General features: G+C 40.5%; 1 protein-coding gene across 2 annotated transcripts in view; it reads right to left on the minus strand.

The window, feature by feature from the left end:
• SH3PXD2B (SH3 and PX domains 2B) overlaps window positions 1-26,146 on the minus strand; it is a 164,396-nt gene that overhangs the window by 22,298 nt on the left and 115,952 nt on the right. Inside the window, exons 6-11 of one of the 2 annotated variants that reach the window (XM_007474016.3) lie at window positions 24,027-24,052; window positions 15,006-15,140; window positions 12,306-12,410; window positions 9,275-9,358; window positions 7,198-7,315; window positions 1,002-1,228 (exon numbers count right to left, since the gene is read on the minus strand). In XM_007474016.3, the coding sequence (XP_007474078.1) occupies window positions 1,002-1,228; window positions 7,198-7,315; window positions 9,275-9,358; window positions 12,306-12,410; window positions 15,006-15,140; window positions 24,027-24,052 (695 nt within the window). The remainder of the gene's footprint in view (window positions 1-1,001; window positions 1,229-7,197; window positions 7,316-9,274; window positions 9,359-12,305; window positions 12,411-15,005; window positions 15,141-24,026; window positions 24,053-26,146) is intronic. The other variant, XM_001380503.5, reaches the window with a different exon arrangement.

Raw genomic sequence — 26,146 nt, forward strand, 5'->3', positions numbered from 1 at the left:
TCCTTTCTTCATAAGGCTCACAGAAGTCTATAAATGTGATTCCTGGCAGGGCAGTGAAATTAGTGGAAAACAGGAAACCAAGATTATTATTCTAGTTCTATTAGTCATATGACTTTAGTCAAGTCACTTAGCCCCTCAGAATCTGTTTCTTCTTATGGAAAATGGGGATAATCATACCAATAGTTGTGAGGTTTAAATAAGATAACACTATGAAAGTACTTACAAAAGCATAAAACATTATACAAGTGTAAGTTATTGTTATTAGAATGAACTATTCCCTCAATTGATAAATGGTCAAAAGTTATGAATAGACAGTTATTGGATGAAGAAATAAAAGCCATACATAAGTATATAAAAAATTACTCTAAATCACTAATGATTCGAGAAATACAAATCAAAATATTTCTTTTTTTTTTTTTAGCAAACAAATTCATTTATTCAAGTCAGTAGCAAGCAGAAATCAGAAATGTGAATACATGCCAGATGATATAGAGTGAATGAACTCTGATCATTGGGAGTGAAATGTCATTGCTTAGCCAGAAGAGAGTCCCAGATCTCACCCAAGGAGAAATTCCCCAGACTCTAGGATAGTAAGCTGGGAAAAGGGACATGATCAGATGCTGGCTTCTCTACATATTGAGTTCTTCCCACTGTCTTCTTCTTCCTTCAGGACCCAAAGAGAACATGGAACCACACATCTTCTCTCAAGAAACTGGAAATCTCTTCTCTCAAGATTTCACCAACTCTACTCCTCATATAAGCATAGAGCATTGAATAACCAATATCTAGCTATCAATGAGGAAAACCTCATGTAAATGAACTGTGAGGCATGGGTTACACAAGCAAATCAAAATATTTCTGAGACATCATATCACACCTATCAGATTGGCTAAAATAATAAAAGGGCAGAATACATTTTAAAAACTTAAATAAAAAAATTTTTAAAGAATGAACTGAACAATGACATATTTTCTCTTTATCCTGGTTGGTAATCTACTTACTTTGCTTGATGTCACCCTCTAGGCCTGGGCGGCTTTCAAACCTCCCATCTCTCTGGTTGTTGAGTATATCCTTTTCTCTGCTTCCTGAGTTCTGCTGCCTGGAAATGCCATCTACATCGACAGTACATGAATGAGCAGGTGACCCAGAGCTTAGCTTCTGAGCAAATAGCTCTCCACTGCCTTTTTTCAGGTAGGAGGCAGGGGCCCAGCCCTCTTTACCTTGAAATCTAGGAAAAGAAATATCTTTTGTCAGCTCCCATTATACTCTCCTTGTGTCAGTAACAAAGTCTCTCCAACCTTTTAAATTCACCTGGCCTACTAAAGTATAAAGAAAGGGATATGGGACTGAGAGGCAAAAGGCATTGGTTCAAGTCTTAATTCTGCTACTCTCTGACTTGCATGCTCTGAATGATCTTAGGTAAATCATTTAATTTCTGTGTAAAGGAATTTCTTTCCTTATAAAATGAATTTAATAATATTCAACTACCCAACTCAAGGGGCTGTTTTAAAGATCAAATTAAGTAATGTATTTAATATTTTATAAATTGTAAAGTGCTTTAAAAATATTGGCTAGAGCTTTATCCCCAATACATGTACTTTTAGGATAGACAGGTTAGTCAAGGGCCTGAAGCAACACATGTGATAAAACTAGTCTGCATTCATTTCATTAATCTATGAAAAGCTTGAGGTCCTCTGACCAACTTTACAAAGCCAAATACAAACTGAACAACTGTTTGACTCCCTTTATTACAGACATCAGCCAGTGTTGGTGTCTGGTGCCCACAGAAAGTCATTCTAGGCCTTTAAATGGAAACTCAGTATATTTGGAGGTGATGTGGAATATAGAATTGATCCCATTTGCCCAAGAGCCTTCTCAAAGTAAAGATTTGTTTACATTTGCCAGAGGACAAAATGATGTATGTTTCAGATTTTAAAAAAACCTGATTGTACTTTGCCCAAACACATTTTGAGATGTTCAAAAGCAAAAATAGGGCTTAAAAAAACTGGGAGCAGGTTAAGAAGACAATAAAATCATAGAACTGATAATATTCATGTATTAAATAGTTGAATGGAAGGGAAAAGCCACCCCACCCCCTGGTTCCCCAAGGGCCCTGGCCTTTGAATAGAAAAATGTCAAGGGATTTTGGTTTCATTCTGGACTGAAAGAATCATGATCTGTCATGGATTTTGTATTATACAATGCCAAGTTACACCCTTTCAGGAGAAATCATACAAAGAGGCATTATAGTTTCTTGGTAGCCGATTACCTGAATGTGGGTGGAATGTCTTAGAAGAGCCGACCTATGGGAGCAATAGCAAAGCTCCCAGCCTCCTTCTCCTAGCCTTCTCACTCTATATCCTAACTAGCATGGCCACTCCTGACCAATTCTAAAAGATTTGGCTTGAGCCAGTTTTATTAAAAGGATAAACCAAACAGCTCCTCATCGCTATTTTGCTTATCAGCATATCTCTAGCCCACCCTAAACTCTTTTTGCCCCAAAAGTATTAGCTAAAACTACCATCATGGTGCAAGGTCTGGGAAGTAAAATTTTTTTTTTCTTGCAGTTGCACCTTTTAGATGCCAACACCAATTATTTATTTCTAAGGTTAGACTTCTTTTTTTAAGGATGTTAAAAGTTGTAAGGTTTGTGGTACAAGTCAACAAATCAAATTATTGTACTCTGTTCCAAGCAATCTGTAGAACATTATTCAACACATATATGCAAAGAAGAAGATGATTTTGGGGTGGAAGACAGGATCATTAGTTGCTAGGGGATCAAGAAAGAGCTCATGTAGAAAGAGATGTTGTCTTCCAATATTCTTTTGTGCAAAGCCAGGCTTCTTTAGCCTTAATAAGGGTGCTAACCAGTGCTCTTGTGTAACACTGCTAGGGATAGACAAGAAACAATGGAAACAAGGGAGAGGAAGAAATGGAGTAACAGATTTGCAAAAGAGATTAAAGTAAGAAAAGGAGGAATTGTAAAAATAGACCCAAACTTTGGACTTCAATCCCCACAAACCCTTGCTCCACTTCCCCAAGATGCTTTGTAATATCACGGAATTCTGATGTGGGTGAGATCGAGAAGGGATTTAAGTTGATTGCAAAGGCTTTTGTGTTTCTTTTTGGACTTCCGTTTTGGAGCAGAGGCGTCTCTTCCATGATGTGAGATCTTGTCTAGGCCTCTGGCCTAGGCACATGTATTTTCTTATCCTGTATTTTCTTTAATCCTTAACCTTTAATAAACCTCTAAAAAATATAATACTCCTTGCAGAGAGAAACTAATTTCTACCTGCCTCAGTCTCCCCTAAATTTTGACTGTTACAGAATCAGAGAGGAGAGAGAATAAAGTGGTAGAATGTAGTTGTTAATATATCACCCAACAAGTGTGTGAGTACCCATATGCTTGTGCAAGATGCCAAGTTTTGCTTCGGGCCTTTTAAACCCTTACCTTCCATCTTAGAATCAATACTATGTATTGGTTCCAAGGCAGACGTGCAGTAAGAGCTAGGCAATTGGGTTAAGTGACTTGCCCAGGGTCACACAACTAGTACGTGTCTGAGGCCAGATTTGAATCCAGGTCCTTCCAACTCCAAGCCTTGAACTTTATTCATTAAGCCACTTAGCTGTCCATAGATGCCATGTTACACTATTTGCTACTGATGTCCCATGGCTCTGGTCCTGCAGGTTGACTATCATGACCTGATCCCAGCTTTAGAGATGCTACATATTTTCTGTCCAGTCTGTTGTCTGTGGTGTCAGGTCAGGTAGAAGAAAACCAAATCCTCCTCTCGCTCATCCCCAAATCAGCTCTAAAGCAACATGGGTGTCTCCATTTCTAAGTATCTCCTGAAAATATAAGGATGTGGTGCCACTCAGGGATAACCATCACCTGAGGGCAAACACCTGCTTAGGGATAGGGTACAGTTCTTACAGAGAATACAAAAGGGAGGCAAGCAGGAAAGGAGGTCAAACAGTGGAAGGACTTTAGGCTCTATGGGCAAAACTACCAGTCCCATCAGTCATTATGCTAATAATCTGCTCTATCAGGGAGCAAACAAATAACTGGGCAGAGCAGGCTAGCTGCTGCACCCCAGGAAGTCACATAAAAGAAAAGGGCATCTGCACAATACAGATGACAGGCCAGTGGCTCAAGAATCAGGGGGACTGAAATGAGCTTTAATGGCTGATTAGCAAAGGGAGAAAAAATAGCCATGCTCCACATGGATTTACAAGTGAATTCTATCACTTTTAAGGAACAGTGAATACTTATATTTTACAAATTATTTGCAAAAATTGAAAAAGAAAGAGACATCTAGGTGGCTAGGTAGATAGAGAGCCAGGCCTAGAGATGGAAGGTCTTGTGTTCAAATCTCATCTTAGACCCTTCCAAGTTGTGTGACCCTCAGCAAGTCACTTAACCTCCATCACCTAGTTCAGTGATGGTGAACCTTTTAGAGATGGAATGCCAGGCCCTGCCCCCAACTTATCCCCCAGACTAAGTATTGTGCTCACCTCCCCTCAGAGACCACATGCTCCGCCCCCTCCTTACCCTATACAGGGGAGGGAGGAAGTACTCCCATTGGGGTGCTGGGCAGAGGGGCAGGTAAATTAAGGAATGTCCTCAGTGAGGGTAGAGAAGGGAAGGGGAGTGGCCTGGCACTCTGCTCCCCTCCAGCTCTACCACTTGTGAGCCTCCCACCTTATCCCCTGTGCACTCTCACTGGCTGCCAGGCAGAGGGGTGGGGATGTGAAAAAAATGCCATCAAACATGGTGGAGCTGGGGAGGTGAGCAGCTCTGCTCAAGTCCTTCTATCTTTTTAGTAACCAACTCTGGGGGTGGGGAATGGTAGCCTCGTGCCCACAGAGAGCCTCTACGTGCCATCTTTGGTACCCATGCCATAGTTTCATCATCATGGATCTAGTCCTTACTGTTCTTCTGCCTTGGAACCAGTACAGAGTATTGATTCCAACACAGAAGGGAAAGTGTTTAAAAAAAACTGAAAAAGAAAGCACTTCACCAAACTCTTCTTAGGATGTTAATATAGTCCTAATACCTAAATCACTGTAAAACAAAACAAAAAATCTATATATTAGTATCATTAATGAATATTGATGAAAATTTTTATTTTTTATTTTATTTTATTTTTTAAAAACCCTTACCTTTCATCTTGGAATCAATATTGATTCCAAGGCAGAAGAGTGGTAAGGGCTAGGCAATGGGGGTCAAGTGACTTGCCCAGAGTCACACGGCCAGGACGTGTCTGAGGCCAGATTTGGATCCTGGACCTTCCATCTCTAGGCCTGACTCTCAATCCACTGAGCCACCCAGCTGCCCTCTGATGAAAAATTTTAAATAAAGTCTTGGCCAAAAAAGGGACGGAGGCTGATTAGATCTCATCAGTTTTTCTGGTAATGAATGGGGTAGATGAAAAAGCATTTATTGTTTCCTCTCTGCCAAATACTATGCTAAGCACTAGGGATTCAAAAGGAAAAGGATAGTAATCCTTTCTCCCATTGAGTTTGCACTTTAATTAGGCCAAGACATGAAGGAGGGTTCAGTTGCAGGGGGAATGCAAGAGCCTAGAGGTCAATCACCCTGGAATTCTTTGGGTGCATTTGGGTGTCTGCTTCTCTGGGTGAGAAGCCTGAAAGGGTTTGTCCCATCTTCTGATCCCCATACTGGCAAACAGGGAGTTGACTCCAAGGGTCCAAGTGAAGCAGGGATTCTAAGATCCTTCTGGGAGAGAACAGGGGAAGGAGCATTGCCAGAAACGTTGGAATGGTGTCTCAGTGACTTGGGCTGGTGCAGGGAAAGTATATGCTACTTCATAGCCTCAGTCTTGAATGGATTCTGGGTTGGCCTGAGATTGGGGAAGGATGCCCTGCTTTGTGTTAGCTCTAGAGGAAGCCCTGAAAGGCAACGTTTTCGTGTGGTGGGGGAAAATTCTTCAATTCTAAGAGAAACACCTTCCCTTGCTTTCTCCTTTCTCCTAGGCCTACTCAGATCTTTGAGTGAGGAAGGGCTTTTACTCTGGGGATGATTACATCTCTCTGGCACAATGATACATAGCAATATTGCTGAATTAGTGATCTAGAAACTCAGGCCTGGTCTAGGAGTCAGGAGATCTTGGTGCTGTTACTATCATGCTGTGTAATTTTGGGAAAATCATTTGACTTTTATGTGACTCCATTTCCCAAACTAAAAAATGGGGACAACGATAACTCTCTCATTTACCTCACACTGTGGTAGTTAAGAGAGAATGAGTGCTTGGCAGTTTTGGGAGGGGGAAGGGAAAGAAAATGAATCATGTAACGTGGACAAATATTTAAAAATTTAAATTTAAAAAAGAGAATAAGCTAATGCATGGAAGGACATTCTGTAAAACAGAATGCTGTACAAATGCAACCAGCAATAATGTTAATAACATTATTATTAGGCCCTGAGAGACAGAGAACGAGGCAATAGGCCCCTGTCCTTGGGATACTTACAGTCTGAAGGGAAAGCTTAACATCAAACCAAAGCAACTCATCAGAAGGAGAAGAACAGTGGTTGTTGTAGTGGCATAGCAAAGAAATAATGCCTTTCTTCCACATAAACAGTGGTAGCACTGAATAGTGATGGAGACAGAGAGTCCACATCTTATACTAACTAGCATTGTGAATCTGAGCAAGACACTTAATCTCAATGTGCTTTGGCAGCTCCCTTTGATTTATCTACCAAGTCGCATATGATTTGCAATCTGAATCAGTGGAGGGAGTTTGCACACTGGGGATGTCTTCACACTGATGAAATCATGGATCTTTTATATATTTGTGTTTTCACATGCACAGAGGATTTGTGATTATGCTTTTTCTTTGTCCCCTACTTGAAGGTGGGGTTGAAAATAATTAATAAGTGGTAGTTTCCAATGGAGTTCCCAGTTTTGGGAAATATTTGTAGTCAGAGTCCAGGATTTCTAATAGTTCCTGATAAGCTGTGGTTGTATATGTTTGAAGTTGAGATTGTTTATTACAGGGTTACAAAGAAGAATATAATGATGGAGAAAAACATATAAGAGATATTTCCTTTTCAGACCTAGGCCAAAAATCCTCATGAAATGTTTGCCTCCATTTATTATCACATACAGAGTCCCATGATGTAAGAAATATCAATCATCCCCTTTCTAAGGCTGTAGGGGAGATAGGGAAGAATACCTGATTTTCCACCAGCCCTCTAGGTTTTTCTGGATAACTTCCACCATGGCCCCTCTCTCCAAATTAATTTCATCCTGGTCTCGAGCAGCATATGGGTAAATGACGGTGTATTTCTCCTCTGTTAGGAACAAAATATGACATTAGAAATGGGTCAAGCCTGAACAATCATTGAGGAAAATCAGTTGTCATACAGCAAGTTTCTTAAAAAGTACTCTTTCTTCCCTTTAAGGTCAGAAAATCTTCCTTCAGAAACTGTCCAAGCCCAAGTGAACACTGGAGAGCTTATTTTAGCCTTTTAATAGGTCCCTTATTTTTCCACCCAGCACTGGAGGAAACAGGAGGCAGATGTCCCAAATTTATTTGAAGCTCCTGTAGTTTTATACTCTAGTTCTCAGGTCTTTGGGAGCCTTATGAGAATTGCTAATTTTCTGGTCAGTTAGAATCTCAGGAATCATCCCTTGAGGTCTACTACCAGGACTTAACTGAAGATGGGGCAATCTCTAAGTATCTAGAGCCAGTTCAGGAGACGAAGGGTTAAAGCTTCACATGGCGTAGACAATCTCCAGTTTGGATCTGGCAACCTGGCTGCCTGTAGTGTTGAGGGATTAGATCCATTTGGCAGCAGATGGTTTGAGGATGAGATCATTTACCAACCAAAGACAGCTAGAAGTTCCATTAATATAGTTAGGAGAAGACAAATGTAAATAGGTAATTCCTCCTTTCTTTATACTAATTTCTCCAAAGTTGCTTTTGGACTTTCTTCTTAGTTACTTTCAGAAAAGTTAATTTCAGCTATTTCCCTCCCACAGTAAAACCCTGAGGTCTCGGGCAATCAAGCAGAGAAGGTTTGTTCCTTCGGAATCATCCAGATTCAGGACATCAACTCTGGAGAAAGCAAGGCAACAAACTTGTCCTTCAGCTGCTTAAAGGCATTCATGCTGGTAATATGTATATGGCTCAGATCAAATTGCCTACCACCTCTAACTGGGAAGAGGGAAGGGAGGGAGGGAGATGGTTTAGATCTTACAGTTTTGGAAAATGCATGTGAAATTATTACATATAATTGGGAAAATAAAATATCTTTGAATTTAAAAAAAAGCATTCACACCTAGGGTGAGGGGGATAAGAGAAAGAGCACCACAGGAAACAGCCTTGGGGGGGAGGTTCCCCCATGCTCAACATTCAATTCTGAAAGGAAGCGACAGGCAAGCTAGGAGGGAAGGAGTGCCTTCCTGCATTTGCAACCTTTCAGTCCCCAGGAGAATTTCCTTTCTTTCTCACTGAAAGCTAAGGCCAGCTGAGAGGCTGAAGTCTGCATGGGAGACCTTCCTCTCCTCCCATCTCTCCTCTCCTCCCCCTCTCTCCAATAGCCCATAAGGGGCTTTTTTTTTTTTTTTTGGTGGCCTGCCTGTCTGGCACCAAGAGCTGACTTACACTGTGTTCATTTATTTATTTATTTAACCTCCCTGATCCACCCAAGTAGGGAAATAAGTTGACTCAAATAATGGCGTATCCTGTGGGGTGGCTGAGTTGGCTGTTCCACTGATTCATGAAAACTGCAGACCATGTAGGGAAAGACGCCAAGGCATATGTGTTTGTGAGAGGTTCCATCAGGTGAGAGGGTGGTGAAGAGCGGATGTTGCCCAGATGGGATGCCTTGTCTCTAATACGGAAAGGACATGATCCTAGGGAGAGCTCTGTACATGGGTGGGTGGAGAGTGTGCCTCTAACCCCATTCAAAGCTGAGGAGAGCAGGCTTGACAACCAATTGCTCAGCAAAGAGAAAAGCTTGTGCTTTCAAAGGCATGTGCTTAGAGGAGCTAAGGAGAAAACTCAGCAGAGGGGCGTCCTCTGCAATATAGCAGCTGTGAGAGAGGATGATGATGAGTCCTCTTTCCAGGCCCCCACACCAATTTATCTAGTGCAAGTGACACAAGCAAGGTCACTGTTTATCAACATGCAATACACAGACACACACACACACACACAGCCACAGGGACAGGGGACTTCATGCATGGGGCAGAAATAGGGGACCAGGCTTCAAACACAAAACAAAACAAGCCTCCACAGAATCCACCTTGACCCCATCCAATGGTGTACAAGTCCCCAAGTGTCCGACGGCGACCCACGTGCCGGGGCAAAGACCAGTATCTCCAAGAGACTGGGAAGGAAGCATGTTGAGTAGTGGAAACCAGGAAATGGATAAAACAGGAGATGAGAAGGTAGCACTCATAAGTCAGTTAGTACCTAATACCTACCATTGTTTCTCATTTATCTATACGTTACTTCTCACCCATATAACATCTGTTCTCTCAGAAGCAGAAAGTCCCCCAGTGAGAACCCCAAACGCTACCTAAGGGAGCAGTAACTTAGCCAACCTAGTTCTGTGTTTAACATCAGACTATAAGAGGCTTGGGATTATGGGTTCTTAACCTAGCATCCATGAACTTGCTTCTTAAAATATTTTGAGATCATTAAATTTCATTAAATTGGTTTTTTCCTTTGCAATCCTTGTGTTTCATTTTAGGCATTTAAACATTACTCTGAGAAGGGATCTGTAATCTTTGTTGACTTGCCAAAGAAGTTCATGACATAAAGAAGGTTAAGAATCCCTACTCTAGGGGTTAAATTATTTAGGAGAAACCCACTGATTACAGGTTTTTAAAAAGGGGATGAAACTGTATTGCCCAATCGTTTTTCCAAAGAACAGATGAAGAAACATTTTCCTTTCTTGGTAAAGCATTGGGGGTGAGGAGGGGCCATGGATGCAGAATGTCTCACACTGTCATGTATAGTTGGTTTGTTAACAGGGTTTTATTTAACTCTCCCAATTTTTATCAAGGGAGGATTCAGTGGAGAGGGGACAGTATCTTGAAGAAATGATTATAGTATAAATAGTACAAAAATAAGACAGTAATAATATACATTTTTGAATTTAATTAAGAGAGAGGTTTGGAGAAACTTTTGGAAGTGTGTCAAAAAGGTTCATGGCTTGGATTGTTTTTTGAAGGAGAGGGGGGCAGAGTCTTGACCCATGAAGGAAAGTCCTGATTAGGAAATTCTCCAAACCAATGTAACTCGGTCTTAAAGACTTGCCAATAATCACGCAGCTCTTGCACGTCAGAGACTGGGCTTGAACACAACTTTTTCTGATTCTAGGGCTGGCTTTCTCTCTGTTATACCCCATGACATCTTTGATGTTTTGGATAAGGGGGTGTATTTTTTTTAAAAAACCACATTACTAATACATTTAAAGTTGCTCATGACTTATAAAAACTTGAAATAACTGATCTCCTTACATTTAAAGCTACAGTGGCTTATTCAGATACTAGAGACCACAAATATTCACAAAAGCACTCAGGCTGGCTAGAGCACCAGGAGTTGTTTCTGATCTTGTTTCTCTAAAACTTGCTTAGGTGCCTCATGTTAGGAATAATTAACTAGTTTCAGGTCCTGGGTTTCCTGGGAGTAGTTTCATTCATGAATTCTTTGCTGTTGAATTCTTTAAAATAATATTTTGTTGATGTCTTCTATTTTTTAATAATCATCATAGTTTTCCCCAGTATTCTTCCTCTCCCTCCACCCAGAGAGCCACCCCACATAAAAAAATAGTATTTTCCCCCCTAAACCCTTACCTTCTGTCTTATCAATACTGTGTATTGATTCCAAGGCAGAAGACTGGTAAGAGCTAGGCAATGGGGGTCAAGTGACTTGCCCAGGATCACACATCTGGGAAGTGTCTGAGGACAGATTTGAACCCAGGACCTTCTGCCTCTCAAACCACTGAGCCATCTAGCTGCCCTACAAATAATTATTTCTTAAAGGCAAGAAAGAAAGAATAAAAGTTGAAAAAAAAAACAAGTGCAACCAATATATTGAGAAAAGCCTGAAAACATGTGCAATGTGTAACTCCTTTGGATTTCTCACTTATATGAAGAAGTTGGTTGGGGGTGTCCTTTCGTATCATGACTTCTAAAGGAAAACCAGTGCATTGCTAGAGACTGATGGTTACAATGGGAACATAGATTTCTATGTTGGCAATTCAAGTTAAATCATGAAATACTAGAATCCAAACATGGAAAGATCTCTGGATCATTTCACCTTGATTATTTTAATGGTGGCAGTACTCAAGTTTAGTATAAAAATGGACAGTACCTGTTGGCATTTAAGTCAGAAAAGCATCACAAGTAATCTCTAACTTGATGGTTTAGTAACAGCAAATTAGGCATTTGATTTGTTATTAAAAATTTCTTTTCCGGTCATCAGACTAGGTTGAGTGTAAATTTTCAAGTGATCAGCTCCTTTTTTTCTATCATTACTATGGGAATCTCTTTGGGTATATCTTTAATAAGAAGAACTCTAGATATAGTTATATAGTACTCTAAAGTTTGAAAGTCGCTATATATAAAAGTTAAATGTTATGTTAATGACCTGTTAACGCCTATAATGGACTGCCAAGGAATGATTCCTGGATGGAAAATAGAGGAATAGACTTCCATAGGACTACATCGTTAGAAAAATACTGTCACAACCTTGTACAATGGATTATGTAAACATCTGCGCAAAGGACCTATGAAGCCTCTAACCCATGAAGCCAAGTCCTTCTGGGTTTTTCTCCAAACTGGCCTCTAGGAATGGAGGCGGTGATTCCCAATTCAAATACTGAGTTTGCTTTTACTAAGCTATCAGGTCAGAGATTATACATCCCCCAGGAGATTTTCAATCTCCAGTAAAGATACGGGAGGGAGCTTGGAGAGTCCCATGCCAACCAAAAAGGTTTTAGCTGCCATTCGTAGAATCATATTTAACCACTTATTCATGCCTTCATTGAACAAACATGTTAGTTGTCTAATGTGTATAGAAAACTTTCTTAGAGGCTGAGAGAGATGCAAAGTTCAAATAAGATACAGTCCAGCCCTTTAGCACTGATGGTCAGGAACGAGAAGATACAAATGTGGACAAATAGAATATATGACACATATGGTCTCCAAGCTAGAAGGGATCAAAGGAATCATTGAGTCCAATCTCTCACTTGATGCGGTGATTCCCTCATTTCACTAGGAGTCATTGGAAGTATTTATAAATACAATGTTGATTTTTTTTCTTACCTTCTTCAGGTTGCAGAGAAAATTCATCCTGGCCGCCATCCTGACCTTCCAGACAAGTTGCAGGGACCCAGCCCTGCTCATCAGCAGTGCTTACAAACCACCAACCTGGAGGGGAAAAGGCTAATGGGTAGGCTGGATGTCCCTGAACAATGAAGAGTAGCTGTGTCCATCCATTCAACCATCTTTCCCATGTCCCATGCTCACTCCCAACTCAATGCCTTTGCTTCTGCTATTTTGTCCTACTTCTCTCCACCATTCCATATCATACATAGCCTTCAGTGTCCAGGGCAGGTATCACTTCTCCCTGATAATCACTGTACACAGTGATTTAATTTAATCCAATTCCATGAACATAACTGAATGCTGACGGCATATAGAATTTTATGCCAGATCTTGGGTGACATGCAAAGTTAGATAAGATATTGTTCCTGTCCTCATAGAGCTTACAGACGAATAGGATGAGGGATTAGGAATCAAGTAACTATTGCACAAAATGGTACATAATAAATATTCAAGAAAGAAGTTGGGGCAGCACAGTCCTGGAGATAGGAGGTATTGTGTTCAAATCTGGTCTCAGATACTTTTTTAGCTATGTGATCCTGGACAAAGTCGCTTGATTCCATTGCCCAGCCCTTACCACCCTTCTGCCTTGGAACCAATACTTAGTAATTATTCTAAGATGGAAGGTAGGTGTTTAAAAGAAAAAAGAATAATTTAAGATATCTCTCCTGTCTTTGAATTCTCATAGCACTTATTGTCTACCACATTATCTAGATCTTGGTTAATGTAAACTTGTATTATTGTCTTTTTGGGTGTATGTAAATTTTGTCTTTACAACTTCGATGAAAGCAGTAGCAGTTGTTTTTTTTTTTTGTCATTTTATAAGCTTGTTGATGTGTTTTAAGTACTCCTTTTCTGCATATCCTTCCTGTACACAGAAATACTTAATCTATTGTTGTTTAGTCTTTTTCAGTCATGTCTTACTTTTTGTGACCCTATTTGGGGTTTTCTTGGTAGAGATACTGGAGTGGTTTGCCATTTCCTTCTCCAGCTCATTTTCCAGGTGAGGAAACAGGCCACCAGGGTTAAGTAACTTGCCCAGGGCCACATGGCTAGTAAATGTCTGAAGCTGGATTTGGACTCAGGAAAATGAGTCTTCCTGACTCCACGTCCAGCACTCCTACCCACTGTACCACCTAGCTGCAAGCCAACTATAAGAGCCTGCCTTCTGTACTCAAAGCTATGCCCAAGTTTGATAAAGACCATGCTGGAAGCTGGAGTTGATAATGAGCACTTGATGCTGATGAGAGGAGCAAGAATATGCCACGTAAAAAGTTGGAAAGAAACTGGAATATCAATTTAATTCTGCTGCTACATTAGATTTACTGAGTCACTCGGGCCTCTTTCTGTGTATCAGTTTCAGTCAAGGTAATAAGACACAAACCAGCCTTTTCTGGAAAGAGCTCGCTTGTCCTCTTTACTGTACTAGGTAATTTTTAATCGCTGAGATTAAAGACATGATTATTTTTCAACAATTGTGGTTAGTGATATATTTGCTTATAAATGCATCTATGTTAATATTAATGACAGTCATATTTAGGAGCTAACATTCATCACAGATTCAGGATATATGCAAGTCTAATTTAGTTGGCTAATGGTGCCAATTAGTATCTTAGCCAATGTTTATATCATCCAGAAAATGTGAGAAAAAGATTTTTCTTCCCATGAACCTCAGTTTAAATCTGGCCTCAGATTCTTATTAGCTATGTGACACTGGGAAAGTCACTTAAACTCTGTTTTAGTTTCCTCATCTGTACAATGGGGATGATAACAATAACACTTACTTCTCAGGGTTGTTGTGAGGCCCTAATGAGATAATAAATGTAAAGGGTTTAGCATAGTGCTTGACACCTGGTAAGCACTAGAGAAATGTTAGCGACATATTATCATGGTTCTTAGTCTTTGGGGATATTTTCTAAACTCACCAACTACAGACTTTAGCCATAATAAACATGCTGAATTTTTGTATATTTTGTTCTTCCATTAAAAGATTTTTTACCTCTTCTGGTCTCTCCCTTCCTTCTGTCCTACCCTAATGTCTGCTATTATGCTTTTTTTTTAAACCCTTACCTTTTGTCTTTGTAGCAATTCTAAGGCAGAAGAGCAGGAAACTGGGGCTAAGTGACTTGCCCAGTGCTACATAGCTAGGAAGGGTCTGAGGTTATATTTGAACCCAAGTCCTCCTGATTCTAGGCCCATCACTCTACCCACTGTGCTACTGAGCAGCCCTGCTATAATGCTTGATAAGTACTACCCACCAACCCTTCTAATGCTAAGGCTAAAAAGGGGGCTATTTCTAGCTAACCTAGTTTCTGAACTGTGAATATGGGTTAGCTAAAAACTGGGCTGAAATCATCAACTCTATAAAAACCTGGAACCCATGAAGATTTAGTCATATCAAATGTTCAGGGTGTTCTAAGTTGGACAGTAAAAAAAAAAAAGATTTTCTTTGGAATGGACAAACTATTTCATTTTACCAAGTTCATGTGACTGGGATAAAATGACCTTTATTATGGGTCACTAGTGTTGTTAGTGGTCAGTGTGGCTCACTTGGAATGGGATCCTGGGACTCAATTCTCCTTCCTGCCAGCTGCCATCCCAAAGCATCAAGATAGAATGGGTAAGGACTAGCTGTCTTACCTGATTCATTCTTCTCAATGATGTCCACCACCTGGCCCACACACAGGCTGATCTCTGAACTTTCCTGTTTTTGGTAATCTGCCACCACCACATATTGTTCCAGGACCATTGGATCTACTGAGGCTGAATCTCCTCCTGAAAGTGGGAAAAGAAAAACAAAATAAAGCTTCCTATTTGGCCAATGTAGACACTGGGGGGAAGGTTGGGGTGTTAACTATGACCCTAGTGAGAAGCTGGGGAAGGGTGACATTTTGAATGAAGAAAAAGGTGGCCAAGTCAAGTTGGTTGGTGTCTAAGATCTTAGGTGTCTTTATCCTGATTCCTTTAAACTGAAGGGACATCACATTTCAGAAAAAGTCTCTATGGTACAGAGAGGAGAGAGAATCTTCAGGGCTAAAAGAATGTGGAAGAAAGGGTTTAAGGTCATAACATGGGTATGGGGGTGTATGTGTGTGTGTGTAGCTCCTTTTATATCATCAGACTGCCAAATGTGGTAGGAGACTACGAGAGTCTTTTGTTTTGAGTTCCTGTGACATCTCTCTTCTGGGAAGTTCTGGAGGAAATTATCCCTTTTATCTAACCCTAATGTTCCTGAATAAAAGATGAAGGAAAAAAAGAAATGAAAAATTGTAGCAAAAAAGAATGAATGAAGAGAGGAGAAAGAGAAGTGAAGACAAAGCAGGAATAAAAGAAAGGAAATAATGATTAGAATCTGCCTTTCTTTCTTTTACCTTCTCCTTGTGATTCTCTCTCTCCATTTTTCCAAGACAGTTAGAGCAGACTAGAAAAAGGAATGCTGGGTTTGGATCAGGAGATTTGAGTTTTTATCTTACCTCCAATTCTTACTAGTTATGTGGTACCAGGCAAATCACTGCATTACCTACCATACAGCATTGCTGTGAACAAAAGCTCTGTACATCTTGATGCTCTATCAATGAGAATTATTATTACTGTTTCAGGGCCAAAAATGAAGCCACAAGCATTTTAAAATGTGGTTTTGTTTGGAGACCAATGGTGAATACTAAATATAGGTATCAGTCCTTCCTAGCATTAACCATTCCCTTTCCTATACAACCTGGGGGTGATTTCCTCAGGGTCTCCCCTCCAAAGCTCTGGAACTCAGTTTATCTGAGAGGGCCCAAGCCACTATTACTCACTCAGAGCAGGGAGGCAATGGAGATAGAAATTTCCAGGAAGGCCTTACAGTAACTCAGGGCCAATGCAGGGCATTTGGCTGAGGATCTGAGGGGGAGGGAGGTTAGTATTTTATCCTAAAGTTAGGTTATAGAAAGAGTTCAGCTGTCAGCATTAGGCTACCACAGGGCAGGGTATCACTTTCTAGAATAACCCCAACAGGTGGAGCCGGACCCCTGAGTATGCATTTCTTCCGAAGGGTGTAGCCCAGCACATAGGACTCAAAATCCCAAGACTCTCGCTGCCTTTGCACTTCGGTGCACATGGGCATGCTCACAAAAGACCAAAAACAACCCAGCAAACATCTGTTCCTGAGTGAACCCTAAATATGCATACAAATATAGTGAGCTTGTACTTTTTTGGGGCTATGATTTTTATATTCTTCTGGTATCCACATAGCTAATATAAATGCATTGGATGATAGTTGAGGGGCTATTTGTAGCATATCCCTACTAGGATTTTCCCCACAGGAAAAGGAAAATAACCTGAGAGCAAATGCTATCAATGTCTTTATATACTTATTGTCCGTTTTGCTGAGTTAAACATGGAGGCTAGGCTTGGTCTGTGGGGGTTAAAAATTAATTATAACCATTAAAAAAAGTAAACCCTTACTTTCTGTTTTAGAATTGATACTAAGTCTTTGTTCCAAGGCAGAAGTAGTAAGGGCTAGGCTATTGGGGTTAAGTGACTTGCCCAGGGTCATTCAGCTAAAAAGTATCCGAGGCCATATTTGAACCCAGGACCTCCCATCTCCAACCTATCTTTATCTTCTATCTTAGAATTGGTACTAAACTCTAAGGGTTAACCAATCCGAGTTAAGTGACTTGTCCATGGTCACACAGCTAGGAAATGTCTGAGAATGGATTTGAACCCAGGAGCTCCTGTCTCCAGGCCTCCCACTCATATCCACCGAATTTCCTAGATGCTCTTCAGCTTAATGTTAATGTTAATTTTGGGGGGAAAAGTTCCTGGGGACCCCTAAAATCACCTTTTTTTGAAGGGAGGGGTTTCTAATTGAGGAGAACAAAGGAAACAAAAAATCCATTCAAAATAAAACATAGTTTAAACTCTCCATCCTGAACTAACATCTATTTACCAAAAAGATGATTTCCTATTGGTATGATGGCCCTGAACTGGACTGGACAAGATCTTTATCAATGGACTGAGCCAGTGAGGAAATGACACTTGAGTTTCCAACTCCATGTGAATGTTTCTGTGCAAATATGCAAAGAATCTGTGATTTGATCAGCTCCTCAACAACTCCCTACACCAACAAAGACTACCAGTGGTGTGTCTTTGGCTACAAAGAACTGCTGTCTAATCCAACCCACATCTGGAAAGGAATTCCCACTATGCCATACCCGGGGAGTGGTTTTCTAGCCTCTGTTTGAAGCTCTCTACTGAAGGGATACCTACCATTCCTTGAGGCAGCCCATTCCTCTTTGGGAGAGTGCTACTCATTGGGAAAGTTTTTCTTTACATCAAGTCTAAATGTACCCTTTGCCACTTCCACCCATTGCCTTTGAATCTTTCTCTCTGGGGTCAAATAGAGCACATGTAATCCTTCTAGATAAGACTTGGGATACATTGAAGTTAAATGCTTTGAACAGGGTCACATACCTTGTAGGTGTCTAAGGTGGAGTTTGAACCCAGGTCTTCCTGATTCTAGGTCTAACAAATTATCCACTACACTGAAAGAGTAAAAAATATATAGTGGCAGGCAACACTACTCCAGATAGCAAGATGGGAAGTATTTAACCAAAAAAAAAAACAAAATACAACAAGATGTAGAAAATGTAAATAGGTGGTTTGTGAGTCAACATGCAGCTAGTAGAGATCATTAGGTAGAGTTTAGAAACAGAAATGGATTTCCATTTCTATTTGCATTTGACACCACTGCATCACACTATGCTGACTTTTGCACATTTCTAAACAGTCCAAAAATGTGACCTGTTAATGCCTTGCAGCAATATAATAAGTGAATCAGAGAGCTGATTTCAGAAGGACACTGAGCATGGAGAGAAGGAAGATGGAAAAAAAGGAGAGTGGGTCAAGATTTAGAGATGACATTTGTGAGATGATGCCTTCTCCTTATCCATAGAATTTAGTGTTTCGGTTCCTTTCAAAACTCGGCAGGAGCCTCTGTGGAAGATCATACTCTGGGTACCTAGGGCTAAGCGAGGGCAGCCTTCTTCCCTTTCACATCCTAACGTGTTCCTCTCTGACATCAGGTGGTCTAATAGAAGGGAGGACTGACTACAGTGAAAGTCAGAAGCTCCATTTTTTGCCCTGATCGGGTAGCTCCCTTATTAGTATATTGACATATGAGGTGTGTTTCCTTTGGTTCAGATCTATGATTTCATCAGAGTGGGAAACACCAGGTCAGGATAGATCCTCCAATGCGGATTCCACAACACAACTGTTCTTATCTCTTTAGAGTAGCCTGGTTCACTAAGGGGTTAAGTGCGAACAGTCAGAATGTATGGGACATGGACATTGAACCCATATCTTTCTGATTCTAGGCACTCTATCCACTACTCTATATTGTCTCTATATAGATCATTAAACTTACAGAACTTACAGATGAGAGAAGAGCATTTTTATTTTACCTTGATCAAGAAGCCTTAAAAAGTTATTTTAAGATTGGGCACTTTAGGCAGGAGTGCTTAGTGTGAAGTGTAATATTGCCAGCAAGCTCCCAAATACAGCTCACTGCATCCTTTTGGATAAAAGCTGAAGAATCTAGAAATCTACAAATAGATATGTGGGTGTATATACATATATACCTACACACATGTGTGTACACACACACATATGTATAAATTCATTCAGTAGACAAATAGGGGGGCAGAGTGCATAGTGTACCAGACCTGGAATCAGGAGGACCTGAGTTCAAATCTTGCCTTATACATTTCCTAATGGTGTGACCTTGGGCAACTCACTGAATTCCTGTTTGCTTAGCCCTTGTCCTTTTGTCTTGGAGTTGTTTCTAAGACAGAAAGTGAGGATTTAAAAAGAAAACACACACACATATTTGGGGGAAGGTGGCATAGAATATATTCCAATGGTACAGCTGGAAGAGGGAGATAAGGGTATAAGGCGGGGGTAAGGAAAAGGACAAGGCATAATGGCAGTAGGGAGATTTTAGAGTTGGGAAATGTTGCAAAGCACCTCCCAGAAGGCAAAATATTTCTGAGTATACTTGAAACTGGCCATAATAATCCCTATTCAACAAATCCCTGTTCTCCTTTCCGCTGAAGCCCCTCAAAGATTCATTATGATACAGAGATAACCCTGAGTCCACTACAGGCTACTAAGTCAGCTGGAGCTCAGCTCTAGAAGGTGCTACCAAGCTGGAAGGGCTTTGTGTATGGTCATGTTTGTCCTCTCAAGCTGGGTGAGGAGCAGGATTCGGAATCTGAAGACTGGCCACTAGGTGGTAAATGGGGAGAGAGTGCGGGCTCTGCCTCTAACGAATACTATCTGTCAAAGTGTGATGTTATGATCTGATGGTGTGAAAGGGAATTCTTTATTCTCTTTGTCTGTTTTGAGTTAACACTTACTTAACCCCTATTTAACACTTTGTTAGCCATCAAGTATGTGTATCAGTACCTGGAAAACAGAGATCTTCTAAAGCAAATGGGAGCAGAGCCACTAAACCATAAATAAGGATTTCAGTGGGCTGCATATTGACTTAAAAGACCACGTATTAATATTATCTATGTTCTGTTGTGGTTTTATTTTTATTTATTCATTTTCCCAATTATATAATATAATTACGAATTTCCACATAAGTTTTCCAAAGTGTGCTTTTATTTTTGTCAAATATTTCTCAATTACATTTTAATCTGTTTTGGTCTTACTTGGGGATATTATAGACCACAGTGTTTGATACTTCTGTATTTTTTAAAGTAATTAACTTTTAAACTCTTTCTTGTTGTCCTAGTAAGAACTTTAGGGTGGAAGAGCATGGCTTAGGTAAATGGGGTTATTTGACTTTTCTGGGGTCAGACAGCTAGGAAGTGTCTGAGGCCAGGTTTGAATTCAGGTCCTCCCAACTCCAGCTCTCTCTCTCTCTCTCTCTCTCTCTCTCTCTCTCTCTCTCTCTCTCTCTCTCTCTCTCTCTCTCTCTGTCTCTCTGTCTCTCTCTCTCTCTCTCTCTCTCTCTCTCTCTCTATATATATATATATATATATATATATATATATATATATATATATATATAGTGTGCCACATAGCTGACTCTGTCACTTCTTTTGAAAGCATCACAACTTTTACAATGCAGGACAGTGGCAAATAGAAGATTCACTTTGCTCTACTGACAATCTTACTAGAACATATCAGTTCTGGAAAGTGAACAATAGCTCAGTAAGGAATAATATCTGGGGTGCTAAAATATATTAAAACCCAGAGAATTCTGGTTCTGGGTGGTCCAAACAGGAAACGTAAAAAATTGCTAAATAAAATGATCAGGAGCACTGTGAGATTGTGTGATCCTCTTCTCCAGTAGAATTGGTGTAATTCTAATAGCTTCACAGTTCATAAGACTGGTCTAGCCAAAGTATTGGGAGGGGGAAATTGATTGAAAGGAACTGCAGACATAGGAAATTTTCCCAACTTAATTATCTTCAGTTCCTTAAAGCAAGAAGATGTTCAGAGGTTTTGAACCTTAAATGGCTCTAAAACATCTGCGCACACCGCTCAGCTGGTCCTAAAGAATGGATACACTTAAAGGTATTGGTAGTAAGAATAAGTAAGAGCCTGCTCAGCTCTGATTTTGAAAGCTGTGGTCAAGACCATATAAACTTTTCCAGTATTGCAGCAAAATGAAGTAGTCAGAGTTATCACTAATTAGAGGTTCCTCTGTCCCTTCTAGGTGAGGGCCTTCATCATTGTCTCTGAAAAAACAGGTCCATTCCATGCAGACACATCAGTTTTATTTACCCAAGCTGATTCTCCTTCCTTTTTATCCCTCCCACTAGTTCCTTCCAGGGACAAGATCCTAGCTATAGTCAAAAAACATAGGCCTTTTGGCCATCTCATGCCCTCCTATTTTCTACTCCCTTCTAGGGCCTATATAATTATCCATGGGTCTAGTGGCTATTTGTAGCTTTAGCAGGATGCCAAAGCTCCCCCAAGTACCTATTAAACCAGAAAATGAGGGCTGTAAACAAACCTTGGTGAGAAGAGATAGGAGTTAATTCCAGACTTTGGGTCTTTGGGCAGTTCCTTCCAACCCTTAAAATGCTAGATTTAGTTTATATTATATCTTCTTTCCAGGGACAACCTTAAGTCTTTTTAAAAATACTGTGGACCACAGTCTTTCCACTCAGGAGTGGCTCAAGAAACCAGAGATGCTGAATTCAGAATGCCGGAAGGTAGACATGTGCAACTGCAAACAATGGAGAAAGCCAATCTCCATGACAGGAACCACCAGATTGAAAACTGGAAGGGATCTTGGGGATTATTTGGTCCAATCCCTTCACTTCACAGAAGAATAAACTGCAGTCCAAAAAAAGTAAAATAACTGGCCCCAAGTCACCTAGGCATCAAATGGTCCAGTCAGAATTTGAATCCAGTTACTTTCTAGGAGTGGCAGCATCTTGGGACATCCTTTTGACCCAGAAGCTAGTTCCAAAAATATGGGAAGTGAATATGTATACACTGACCCACAACCACCACCGCCATGAATACAATACTCTTTCTTAATTTCTACAAATTCAATTGCACTTAGAAATCAATGGATGAAACTTAGTAAAAGAGCTCTTGTGACTTGGGAAAGATTCTACCAGTTGTGGTCCTCTTATCTGGCTTTCTTTTAACTTTTAACCTTAGGATCTACTCTGAGGTCACAAGCTGTCTACAGGGACAAAGTTGGGAACAACTATTAAGTGTTTTCTGCAAGACACACACACACACACACACACACACACACACACAGAGTCAACAGTTCAGGGCAATGCTAGGACATCTTTAGGTGGTCATGGATCATAGATCAGGTAGAGACCTTAGAGGCCATTTAGCCCAACTCATCATTTTATGGGTGAGAAAATGGAACCTGGAGAGTCTAAGTAACTTGTCCCACAGTTATACAACCAGTAAATGTTTGAGATCTTTCCAAGTCCAGTTCCAACATACTCTCCACTACAAATGTGAGAATCATTACAAGAAATTCTCATATTGTGATGGCTCTCAAGCCTGAAAGTAGAATGCCCTTATCTAAACACTCTGTCCTTTCCTTTCTCTGTTGCTTCCCTCACTAGAGAGTTGAGCATCCAGACAAGAATGAAGAAAGCTGCAAATGTTAAAACTTTGGCTTTGGGGAGAGAAGGAGCTGCCTCTGCTTGAAAATCTTTGGGGATGGGGATCTCAGTATCTCCTGAGGCAGTCCATTCCCCTCTGGAACAAGATTGAAGGGTTGAGATGAGACTGTGTACCACATTGTTGGTGAGAGCAGGAGAACACTTCCAGAGGGCTTTAAAGAGCTTACAAATGGCTTTCTTTAAAACAATTTTGTGACATATGAGACACTTCTAGGGCCCTCTGACGTCACTGGTAGTCACTGCTACACATCACAACTCCTTTATTCCTTCCTAAATTATCTTTAACAAACAAACAAAAAACCCTTACCTTCCATTCTAGAATCAACACTGTGTATTGGTTCTAAGGCAGAAGAGGTAAGGGCTAGGCAATGGGGGTTAAGTGACTTGCCCAGGGTCACATAGCTAGGACCTAAATCATCTTTGAAAGTTACCATGCTCAAAATAACCCATCACCTTGCAGTCAGTCTAATGAGGGATCCTTTCTGTTCTTAGACTGGTCCTCAGATGGCAAGATATCCAGTCCATTGCTGGGCCCAAACTCAAAGACCTCTGACTTCATAAAACCTTCCTGATGTACAAGAATATTCATAGCTGCACTCTTTGTGGTGGCCAAAAATTGGAAAATGAGGGGATGCCCTTCAATTGGGGAATGGCTGAACAAATTGTGGTATATGTTGGTGATGGAATACTATTGTGCTAAAAGGAATAATGAACTGGAGGAATTCCATGGGAACTGGAATGACCTCCAAGAAGTGATGCAGAGTGAGAGCGGCAGAACCAGGAGAACATCGTACACAGAGACTGATACATTGTGGTACAATCAAAGGTAGTGGACTTCTCCATTAGTGGCAATGCAATGTCCCTGAACAATCTGCAGGGATCTAAAAAACACTATCCACAAGCAGAGGATAAACTGTGGGAGTAAAAACACCAATGAAAAGCAACTGCTTGACTACAGGGGTGGAGGGGACATGACTGAGGAGAGACTCTAAATGAACACTCTAATGCAAATACCAACAACATGGAAATGGGTTCAAACCAAGAACACATGTGATACCCAGTGGAATCGTGCATCGGCTATGGGAGAGGTGGTGGGAAGGGGGGGGAGGAAAAGAAAATGATCTTTGTTTCCAATGAATAATGTTTGGAAATGACCAAATAAAATAATGTTTAAAGTGAAAAAAAAATAAAACCTTCCTGAGCTTACAATTGGCTGTCATAGCCTTCAATGACCCTGGGTCCCTCATTTCCATGCCATGAGGAGGTACTGGTATAGGACTTTGGTGGAAGCTGTAGGTAGTCCAAGTATTATTTAATATCTTCACTTTATAGAAGAGGACAATTTGGATCAGAGAAGTTAAGTGACTTTTCCAGGGTTGCACAGTTAATAAAAATTATAACTAAGACTCACACTCAGATCCTCAGATTCCAAGGCCAGGAACATATGCAAGAATCTGGAGAGATAATTCAATGGCATAAAGGGGGAAGAGAATTTCATTCTTACCAGATTTCTTCTTTCCAATATGTTCCCTGTATAGGAAAAAAAGCAGGGATGGGAGGGAGAATAATAGTAAGTCAGCATGTGTTGTGTATAAATGATGAGTTATTTAATTTAGTAACTGTTTTTGCATTCTAGAGAAAAAATAGCAAAGTCTCCAAGATATCTTGGGATTCTGAGGTTGCTTTGGATAGAAAAAAATCTCAGAAAAACCCTTGACATTTCTATACCCCTCATCCTGGTGTTTCACTTTGCAAAGCTAAATTTCTTAGAGAAATCACTGGTCAAGGAGGCATGTGGGTTCTCTGAAAAGAGGAAACCACTAGGATAAATACTGAGCAGGGCTCAGGCTGAGGAGCACGCTGCTGATGAAGAACTTGAGCCAGCACATTAGTAAGAAATCCAAGAATGGGTCCCAAAATGATGTCCCTCTAAGCTGCTGGCATTTCACAAAAGCTGCCATGGGGATGGAGCACATGCTCAAAGGCTGAATCCAGGATATAAGTAATACATACACTTGTCTTTAAAGGCGGTAGTCATGCTGGACTAACACCAATGCATGTTAGGGACTACATGACTTGTAGAATACTTCCTACCCAAAGAGCTATACTGTAGAGTGAAAAAGGATTGTGAAAGAGATTGGAGGAATGGGGCTCCTAAATTCGGAAATGCTGCCTTAGTTTTGTTCTCTAGAATCAAGTGGACTATCCTTCTACACGTCAAGTACACGTATGGCTGAGTTTTACCAGTTTTTCCTAATCTTTATCATATGCAACATCAACTTTGAAGAAGCAGCCAGGAGAACATCAGAAATCTATAAAGAGCTCCAATTCCCTTCTACTTAATGCAGAAGCACAGGCTTCAAGGGACTCCACCAACTGTTTGAACCTTACTCAACACTTACTCTTTCTTTCTTACTTTTTTAATATCAGAGATTCCTTATTCTCACTACTTCTTAAACAGAATGGGAAATCCAGCTCAACATCTGTATTCTAGGTAAGCAATTGCAACTGCTGGCTTTAGTCTCAGTTTCAACTCAGACATTTTGTTTAAACCTTCCCCAACCTGCATCTTTCTCCTGCCAAAATCCTACTACAATGCTCCCTCACAGGATTTGTTTTGGAAACAACCTCCATTGATCAACTAGTGCAATGCTTTAATTTTATACATGAGGAAACTGAGGCCCAGAAAGTTGAAGTGATTTCCTTAAATTCATATAGCTGGCAAATAGTAAAACTGGGATTGTTTGTTAAAAAAAAACAACAACAAAAAACCTTTATCTTCCACTTTGGAATCAATACTGTGTATTAGTTTCAAGGCAGAAGGGTGGCTAAACAAGGGAGTTAAGTGACTTGCCCAGGGTCACACAGCTAGGGAGTGTCTGGGGCCAAATTTGAGCTCTGGCTCTCTATCCACTGAGTCACTTAATTGCCCCCTGGGAACCAGGCTTTGAACCCAGGTCCTTGGACTCCAATTCCATTGCTCTTCCAAGAAGCCTTTGCAGATGAATCCCACCCATTTTTCTCACTCCTTTTACACTGACCGTGGACATATTTAGTTTCATGCATCTGAATTCATTTGCTCTCCCTGGATCCTCCTCTCCTGCCAAGCCAAAGCCCTTTCCAACATAAGCGTTTTCCACCCTTCAGGATGGATACAAGTCCTCCATCAACCGAGGGGAGAAATCCAAAGCAAAACCAGCAATGCAGCTAAGCATGGAATGTGCTGACCTAGTCTCTTCTCTGCCAGCACTTCTGAATAAAGGAAGAAATAATGAATGAAAAAAAGTTATTGATCTTCCGATTCCTTTTAAGTGTTGGCTTCCATTCAATTTCCTGGAGAAAGAAGTTTATCTTGTTTATGAATGATGACATCCACACAAATCTTAGAACCACTGTATCACAGACAGCTGAGTCAGGCTGTTTTCTATCACTCTTCATCATGTGGTACAATGTCTCCCATGGAACTTGTGGACCAGCTTAAAACCAATTTCACCAGGAGGAGAATCAGAGACGTGGGATAATTAGCATTTTGGATCTGAGCTTAGATAAGCATGTGGGCATTTGGCTGGAATAAGAGCTTATAAATGAAAATCTTAGGTATCCCAAAGTCAGAAAATAGCTTCC

This window comes from Monodelphis domestica, chromosome 1 (assembly GCF_027887165.1).
Source record: "Monodelphis domestica isolate mMonDom1 chromosome 1, mMonDom1.pri, whole genome shotgun sequence".
Taxonomy (NCBI): Eukaryota; Metazoa; Chordata; class Mammalia; order Didelphimorphia; family Didelphidae; genus Monodelphis; species Monodelphis domestica.